The sequence below is a fragment of the Geospiza fortis genome, unplaced genomic scaffold, assembly GCF_000277835.1.
Source record: "Geospiza fortis unplaced genomic scaffold, GeoFor_1.0 scaffold408, whole genome shotgun sequence".
NCBI classification, from domain to species: Eukaryota; Metazoa; Chordata; class Aves; order Passeriformes; family Thraupidae; genus Geospiza; species Geospiza fortis.
This window is the reverse complement of record NW_005054330.1, coordinates 1204478-1213707: the sequence shown is the minus strand read 5'-3', so window position 1 is coordinate 1213707 and position 9230 is coordinate 1204478. Positions and strand designations below refer to the sequence as shown.

The window sequence follows — 9230 nt, the reverse complement described above, 5'->3', positions numbered from 1 at the left end:
GGAATTCAAAAGTTGTTTTCTCCCCTTTCAGCTCAGGCCCAGAAAAGGACAGGCTGATCACCCGCCTCCAAACATGAAGCAAGACTTGAAACCTGATAATTGTTATTATTAAGGCAGCAGGCAATTACCAGCTCCTGGCTAAACACACTCTGCCTCTAGCAGAGGAGCTGTGGAGAGCCTTGTCCTGACCTGCAGCCCCAGGAGCGTGCCACGGCTTTGAGGCGTTCCCTCTCCTGCAGATAATTTGGGGGCTATAAGGCTAACACAGCATCAGCCACAGCCCTCAGCAAACCAGCTGAGCCTCCCTGATGGGAATTCTAACTCTTCATAGTACTGAAAACAACAACATTGCTACCAAGATCACAAAAATCCATTGGTCCATAGAAAATAGGGCTTCTAGTCTACCTGTTCCTGCAGAATTTAAGCATTTCCACATCACAGAAGTCCATACAAAGTTCTCAGCCCTGCAAAAGTACTGTTTTCCTGGCACAGAGAATCTAAACTGGTGTCTTGAGCCTGTGCAGACATATTCCCACAGTGCAACTGCAGTAGCAGACTGGAGCTACCATTGCAGGGCTGCAAAATCAGACAGAGAAGTCTGCTGGATCCTCTGGCAGCATTCAATCTCACAAATCCAGGCAGGAAGGCAGGACTGGGAAATTGAGGCTCTGCCCTCAGGAACAGAAAAGGGACAGTCAATTCCTTGGAGAGAGCAGGGGCAATACCCTTTTACCTCCCTCCATTAACCAAACAGGCTGTAACACTGGAAAACAAACTCCTTATCTCTCATCCTCAGCCCATCAGTCTGTGTGACAGCAGCAATCTGCAACTGAAGGACAGAAACATAAATACAACTGACATTTCCAATGACTTCAGGATACTGGCCTACAAAAGTCCTCCCAGACCAGCTACCAACAGCAGAGGGAATGAGAAGATACAGAAAACTCATTCAATTTAGGTGCCATCAAAAAAAAAAAAAAAAAACCCAAACAAAAAAAAACCCAAAAAAGTGGAGAACAAAACACTCTCTTCCCTTGCTACATCTCAAACAGGGAACTTTCTGTCCCTGTAAAAAGGGGATATTCTCGTCTTCACCAGAAAACTGCTGGCAAATCCTGCATTAAAGTTTGGGCATCCCTGTGGATGTCTGTGGTGAGCAATACATTCTTGCAGAGGATGCTGTTTCACAAGCCCTACTCTGCCATTACTGAGAAGCAATAATATCCCTGTGTTTATTTTCATGGGCTCCACTTCAGTGATGAGGCACTCTTACTGCCTTGGGCTGCTCAGGTCAGTAGATCAGAGAAAATATTTACTCTGGGTCACTGTGGGGCCCACATGCCTCGAGCTCTGAAGGCAGAGAAAAAGGATGAAGCTGCCTAAGAAGTGCTCTGCTCAGCCTGTTCTGAGAAGTTCAGCCTGGAAGAGGTGAACTGCAGTAAACAGCCCTTGTCAACTGATCCAGGAGGAGATGTACTGCAGTGCACCCACTGACGTTGGGTTACATCATCATTTTGGAAAAGTTATTTAGGAAAAAGAACATCTCCTCTTACCCACAGGTGTCACAAGTATCTCTAACATGGGCACAATCCAAGTCACACTGAAGTCTGAGACCAAGCTGACTTGTTTGGGGCCTGGCTTTGAACCTATCCCATCTACCCATGGTCAGTGACAGAGATTCACACTCCTCTGAATCTTCTGTACAAGCCAGAAGACTTATTCCAGATATATCTGTGATAGGACTAGACCTTCTTAATTACCTGTCTATAGAGGGAGGAAAGCTACAAAGCAATGTTGCACACCTCTGGTTTGCAACAGGGTCCCTGCACCACTTCGGATGGACTAGAAATATCAAAGCTCCCTGCATGGTCAAACCAAGGAATTCCCTGTTATGATATGAAAGCAACAGCTTTAAGAAAGGTACGGATGTCCATAATAGCCTGTGCCAATGCCAACTCACAGAAATTAAGAAGGAATTTCAGCCCAGCCGGCTCCTGAGTACCTGAGGACACAATTCCAGTTATTCCTGTACAGAGCTGGTCACTGCTGTAACACCTCCCCCAGCTCTAGCACACAGCACAGACCTGCCACTCTCAGCTCAATACACAATGGCCGCCACTGAAAGCAACTTCTAGAGATCTCCCAGAAGGGAAATTGCACTGGACCTCTCAAGGACACCACCATCACCACCACAGCAGAGCCCACAGAGCCTTGGGCTGTACCAGAGATGGATGGGGCTGCCCAACACCATAACCCAGCCAGACACACACAGTGAACTGCAACGTGCACCTATGCACGTCCTCCAGTCATGAAGACAAGGAGAATTAGAGTGCCTTTGGATTCAGCATGGAATTACCAGATTGCCTAATGCCTGTAATTAGAGGGCAGAATGGATCTGGAAGCTTACAAGCAACTCATTCAATGAGAACCAGGGGATTTGCATGCGCTGCTTGCTTAAGTGTTACAGGAACTACCAGCACAAATGTCTGAGGAGCCAGTGGGAAAGTAGATGTTGCAATTAAACACCATCAAACAATTATCAAAATAACTGAAGCAGCACAATAACCACTCGAGAGAGATGAGCCTCCTAAGTACCAGCCAAATACTGAAGAAATCTAAACTTTCCAAGATGAGTTTTCAGTGAAAAATCACTCCTGTCAAAAGCAGCCTGGGTGCCTGCAGAAGCTGGAAGAGGAGATTGCCCACAGGAGCATGAGGTGGGATGCAGAAATCTGACATTTATCTAGGCTCTGGCACCTGACAGTGATGGGAGTAACTAAACCTTCTTGCTGCAGTCCCTTCCTGACTCCTTCTCTCTGGAAATTGGTGCCTGCTGGGTTCTCTTCACTGGCAACCAGCACACAAGTGCTCAGAGTTAAAACAAAACTAAGCACCAACTTCCCAGTCACAACAATCTTTACAGTTGCCAAAGCAAAATATTTTATTGGTAAAAACAGAGCTAAAGGTTAACTTTCTCACATGAACTAAGGCAAAGAAAGATCAAGTCTTGCACCAGGTAACACTCAAACAAACCAAACTGGGGTAAAGCTGAATTTTATTTGGAAAATACAATTCATTGTCACTTTCTCAAACTAGCCCCCAACTTCCTGAGTAATTTCAATTGATAGACCAGGAAGTGAGCTGTATTAACAGCCTAACTAATTGCATGGTTCACTTTTTTCTTGAGGGTTTTTTTTGGGGAGGAGGGTGGCAGAAGGGAAAACAACAATGTACACACAGAAGTCGTAGTACAGACCAGATGATTTCCTGTAAATCCTTGTTTCTGTTATTTGTTTCTATAATTTCTTGTTTGCACACACATTTTGCCAATGAGAGTGCACAGCCCACTGCTTTAAGACCAAGGTTCACTTCATGTGCATGAAAGCAAAAAAATTTAGCTTTCAAAGCCCATACACTGGTAAAACTGAAGTTTTGCTATTTTTTAAAAGCAACTGATTTATAAAATTTGCATTTGCATTCAGAGAGAAAAAAGAAAGTACCAAATACAAAACCATCCTCTGCTGGTGTCCATAAGAACATTCTACCACCACTAAAGATGCTCCTTTTAGAGCACAGCAATACCCAACAGAGGCAAAACATATCTAAAGCACACCAAACCTGGATTTTAAAAAACAAATGCCTGTCATTTCTATCTCACCCACACTTTAAAAAACAAAGCACATGAAAGACAGAATATTCTTTTTCCTTCAAGTACTAAACTCTTTCTGAAAATTCAAGTCCACAAATATAATTCATTACCCTGCAGGAAAAGTGTGGCATGCTAGCATCAAGCCCCAAATTATTATTCTAGGGACACCAACACTAGCTGTAGGGCAAATGTAAATTTATCTTTTAATCCTTCAATTTTTGCCATTTCCAGGCATCACATACCTCAATAAGGAGCCTGAAGTATTATCCAGCTGACTAGCTTTTAATTTGAACAATGTGAACAAACTTTGTTTAACCATGACCCAGAGCCACACATGAAATGAGATTAAAGTTGTCTCTTCACATTTAGTAATCTTCTAGTTAACATGCAAAACAACCAGAAAGCTACTTTAAGGGAAAAAACAAAGTCAGGGAAAAAAAAAAAATAAAAGGGCTGTATCTGAGTGCAGTCAACTATATTGTTAAACATTTTATCCTCCTACCTGTCCCAGGTACTGAGGTGCAAGGTGATTTTCACAAACCAGGGTCCTGTACCTGCGCTGCACTGAAAAATACCTTGAGGGCTTGCCTGAGTCCCAGCAGTACAGCTGGATGACCTGCAAAGCATTTGGCTTGATGGCAAAGACACCCCTGAGTCTCACCAAAAGGTTCTTCAAGGCACCATGGTCCCAGATACTTGTGCTATACTCTCCAGAAGACCCCAAAATTAATACGGTCACCCTCACAGCACTACTGGCTACACCACAGCCATCCTCAACATGCTGAAACAGGAAATATGTTCTGCCCTAGATGTGGGGACACCTTAGGGGTAACTTAGAGAATATAGTCTTGGAATATTATTTAAATCCAACACTACAGAATTGCAAGGCTTCAGTATAAACAGCTTTTTTCCAGTCACCTAGAGAAGACTGTGTCCCTAGTAGTGTTGGAATATGTTTAACCTATAAGGGCATTGTAACTAAAATATATAACTACTGACAACAGTCACTACTGACCTACATAGAAAGGACTACAAGACCAGCTTTTTTTATTGTCATGGCTTCTCAGTTTTCCAAAGATTATGAAGGGTGACCCTCCCAGAGGATATGCTGCACTTACTGTGAAGATAGTCTGCCAGGTCACCACCATTACAGTACTGCAAACAGAACAGAAAGCTCAGTTAATACAGGGCAAATCAAAGATTAACAAGAAAAACAGTAAATTTCAGTAGGGTGGCAGGTTTATCACAATATTTAAACATAAATAATCACACATGTCAAAATACATATTCAGAAGTTGGCAAGGGAAAGCCCATTCCTCTGGGTTCTCTCCTATTTCTCCTAAATGTTATGATGCATGATGATACACCAGCACCAACCAGCTCTTGTGCACATCCATGTTCAGGCACATCAGAGAGAGAGGTAAAAGCAGAACAAAGCAGAGGGGTCAGCACTGGAGACAGCAGCAGAAAGCTGTTTGAGGGAAGCCTGGGAGTGGACACAGCTGAAAACTGAAACTCCTCACATCAATGTTCCACATCATTAGGAGAAGTCAACAAGACCTCCAAGTGAGAACTGCAGAGCAAGGGAAACATTCAGAGGCTCTGCAGGTAATCTGTGTCCAGAACATTCTCTCTGGTGGATGGATGCCTGAACACACACTCACTCCCCTGTGGCACCCTCCTGACCCCTGAGGTTCAGTGACTGCTCAAGCCTGTGCCTGCAGGACCTCCTGAGAGCAGCAAGATGAAAAATCCCCTGGCTGCTCTCTGCACCCACACTCTCCAAGGCCTGAGCTGCAGATTAGATTAACCAAGCCTCACAGGTGAGACTGCCAGCAGGAAGCCCCACTTGTGAAACATGCTGATCTGCTTAAAATGTGTTTAAAATATTCAAAAAGAGAAAGAGGGAGGGAAAGGAGGTTAAAAAAAAAAAGACACACTCACCTCCATAACCAAGTAGACAGAGTTTGCCAGTTCCTAGGGAAATAGAAAATGGAAAATTAAGGGATTTATGCACTGAAATATTTCAGACATTTAATTGCTGTATTACCTTTTAAACAGATTATCTGCTCTCTGCTATGAGTCAGACTGAAGAAAGGGTGAAAACATTATAGGTTAATTCCTGGAAGACTGCTTGCTTTGAAAATGCCAGGTATTTAAGCATATTATTGATCTGTGAGAGTGCATCTGTTTAACCAAGCTGATCTCCTGTATTGTGGCTTGGGTCTCCATGTCCTTTCAGGCTCCAGGGATTAACAGTGGCACGCAACACAGATGCTGGCACACTGCTATCTTAGAGCCTTAATCATTTCCACATTTAACTTGGCCCTTTTTAGCAGCTGTGCCCACATGAGCAGGGCTAGGCTGAACAGAAAGATAAGAGCAGCACAACTTTGGGACCTGCAATTCAACCCCTTGGCTGAAAAGCGCCCAAGTGACACTTTTCATTAGAGGGCAAAAAAGAAATATCTCAGACAAAAAATGTAACACTTGCCAACCATATTTTCTACATGCCTTAACGGTGCCATTATCAGGTGGTTAAAGCTTTCTGGATTGTAACAGGGGTCAACATCAGCAAAGTCCAGGCCAAATCCTCATCTTCCTAAGTTCACTACAGGTGCTGCACTGTGATGCTCTTACCATCCTGGGAGTTCACCTCCTGCCTTGGCTGACCTCCCCCCAGCCCTGGGGAAACATCCATATATCCATGGTAAAAGCACAGGAGAGTACAGAGATGTGCCTCACAAAAATACATGAGCACAGAGCCACAGCAGGAGCCTTGGTGGCTGTGCAGCACATGGTGACACCAGTGCCAACCTGGCATGTGTCCAGCAGAGCCACCAAACCACTGCCAAAGCACAGACATGAAAACAGCCAAATATTTCAGCCCTGGGTAGACCCAGGAGGTCAAATGACTAAATCCCATTGTTGAAACAGAAGTCAGACAGGAGTAGACCTACTAATATAAAATCTACAAGCTAGAAGTCACTCCTACAGCCTATAAAGCAGAAGTCACTTCTAAACTCAAGACCCAGCTTGGGACACTCACAGGCAACAATTGTGTGGGTGAGTGGAGAAGTCCTGAAAGCAGAGGCACAGCATGAGACTCCATTTCCAGGGCAGCATGACTTTACTCTCAGGCTGTTTAGACACCTATGCACCTGATTCCTCTTCTGATCCAAACCATTCCAAAACCCCCAGCAGCCACTCTAGCAGCTGTTTAGTTTCCAGGCAGTCTCCACTGTCTGTTCTCATCCCTTTCACCCTGGTCTGTCCACAGAACTCTGCCTCCCATGAAGCTGTACCAAATTCCCTGCCTTTGTCAATGCCTGGAGTCCTCAGCACCTCTTGCTTTCTCTTCTGTCCTTTTAACCTCACCACGTGAAATCTGGGTTTCCAGATGTTTGCTGAAGACTGGTTGGAGGAAGAGAGGGAGAGAGGAGGAAGATGAATTATCTGTGATTTGAGACAGCCACAGCAGCAGGGGAACTGGCCACCTTCCCTGGAGGGGCTCAAGCATCCACCACAGCCCAGAGCCACCCTCTGTTCTTACAGCTGTTCTCACTGCTGAGCTCTGCTGAGCTTTCAGAAGTCCCCTTGTTTGTTGAAAAAGCAATTTACTGTGATACTTCAAGAAAGTGTTTGCTGCACTTCCCTGCATGACAAACACTTCTTTCAACAGGCTTTGTTTTTCAACCTCTGCATTTGAAAGCAGCACACATTAAGCCATCCAATTTCATACACACACTGGATGAAGTGGGAAGCCAGTCTGTGGCTAAAAGCACCAGGGAAGCAGTGCAAGAAGAAAATCCCAAGCATCATCACAGGCTTTGCACATGACAAAGCACTGAGGGAGAGCTCTCAGGAGCATTCAAAGCCCACCAGCTCCTGCTACCCTAAGCAAGAAGAGCAGAAAGCCAAGGTTGATAAAGGCACCCAAGACTTTTACTGCTACAGGAACTGCAGCCCCAGATGTACCAGAAGATATGAGATACACCAGAAGTGCAATGCAGCTGCTGGGGAACTCACTGCAGGGCAACTGCTGGGCACACAGGAAGTGTCTGAAGTGGTTTTTGCAGCCCAGACCAAGTTCATCACTGCCACAAAAACAGGTTTCATAGACACTTGTAGGCTAAACGTGCTGTGATCACTGCAGCTCAGTAACTCTGCACTTTAATATGCATAGTGCCAGCAGGGTTTGGGGAAGCTCAAGTGTATTATTACCTATATAGGAAATGAAGAGGAACCAGAGCTTACACAAACCAAGTCCAGAAGATATTTGTAATAACTTATTAGCCAACAGCTAATGTACACTCTGCAGTATGGTTGTTTTTCCACTCTACATTATTTAAAGACTCTGCAAACAAACATCACCAAGGAAGTCATTGATTTTTGGCAGTCAGTGTGTGCAGTGACCAGGGTTAAACAAGGACCTGCACAGGCAAGGGAGATGCTCTGCCTGACTTTCCCAACAACAACATGACCTTGCTGGTTGGTGGTTTTATCTCTTCACTCTGTGTTGGTGTGATAAAGAGGGGAATGCCTGAAAGGCTTTGAGGAATGAAGCTGGTGGCTCTCCCAACTATCACTGGCAACAGCAACCTCTGAAAATCCAACCTTACCAGGCAGAACTGGCCAGAACACCTAGCAAGGTATTTTCAGATCACAGTTGCCTGTAGCAAGGACAACAAACACATGTGCAGCTTCAGCATTTCAAGACCCACTTACAGGAAAGATCTGTAAAATTCTGCCAACAAAACAAAACACTTATTTCAAGAAGGGTCCCAGAAACAAACTAGTGTTTGGAAAAAGCCAGTAGAGCTTACTGTGGTTAAAATAGACTCAGCTGTCTAAAGAGACTTCTGGTTTCTCAAACAGGCTGATGGACTTCTCTCAAGCTGATTCAGCAGCAGAAACTACTTCTTGTCCATTTTTATCCTTCCACTCTATTTATGATTTTTTTCATTAACAAAACAAGGAAAAAATACTGCAAGCCAAATTCTGCAAGCTACCAGTTTCTCTGAAAACCAAAGCAAAATGCCCAACCCACTCATTTCCACATCAAGAAAAGTATTACAGTTTGCTCTATTTTTGCAGAGGCTTATTTTCAAGAAGTGTTACAGATAATTTCCTCTGGACCTCTTATTCACATGTGCCAGTCTGTACAGCCAAGCCTAATCCTGTCACTAAACAAGCTCAATGAAGGGAACAGCACAGACACAACCCCTAACTTTTCCTGTCATCACAAAGGGCAGCAGTACCCTGACCATGCCCCACAATGGCAGCAAAACGCCTCTGCCAAAGGCATTAAGCTGATAATTAATCAGTCTGGATCACTGCCTGGCTTGTTCTTGCAGCAGAGGCCCCAGTGATGAAGTTACAATTTAATTGAGTGTAAAAATAGGCAACAGCCTCTGCTGTCTACAAATAACACACATCTGCTGATGGAGGACAAAGAAATGAAGAAACCTCATTTAGCAATACATCATAAATCACCCCAAGACTGTGCTCTGTTAGAATTCCTCACTGTGACACCAGGAGACGTGGTGTTATGGACAGTAAGACCCAACAGTCCTGCCTC

General features: G+C 44.4%; 1 protein-coding gene across 1 annotated transcript in view; it reads right to left on the bottom strand.

Annotated features, from left to right (window-relative positions):
- Positions 1-9230, bottom strand: part of ULK1 (unc-51 like autophagy activating kinase 1) — a 76266-nt gene that overhangs the window by 54805 nt on the left and 12231 nt on the right. Inside the window, exons 4-5 of the mRNA XM_014307181.2 lie at positions 5594-5626; positions 4768-4804 (exon numbers count right to left, since the gene is read on the bottom strand). Coding sequence (XP_014162656.1) covers positions 4768-4804; positions 5594-5626 — 70 coding nt within the window. The remainder of the gene's footprint in view (positions 1-4767; positions 4805-5593; positions 5627-9230) is intronic.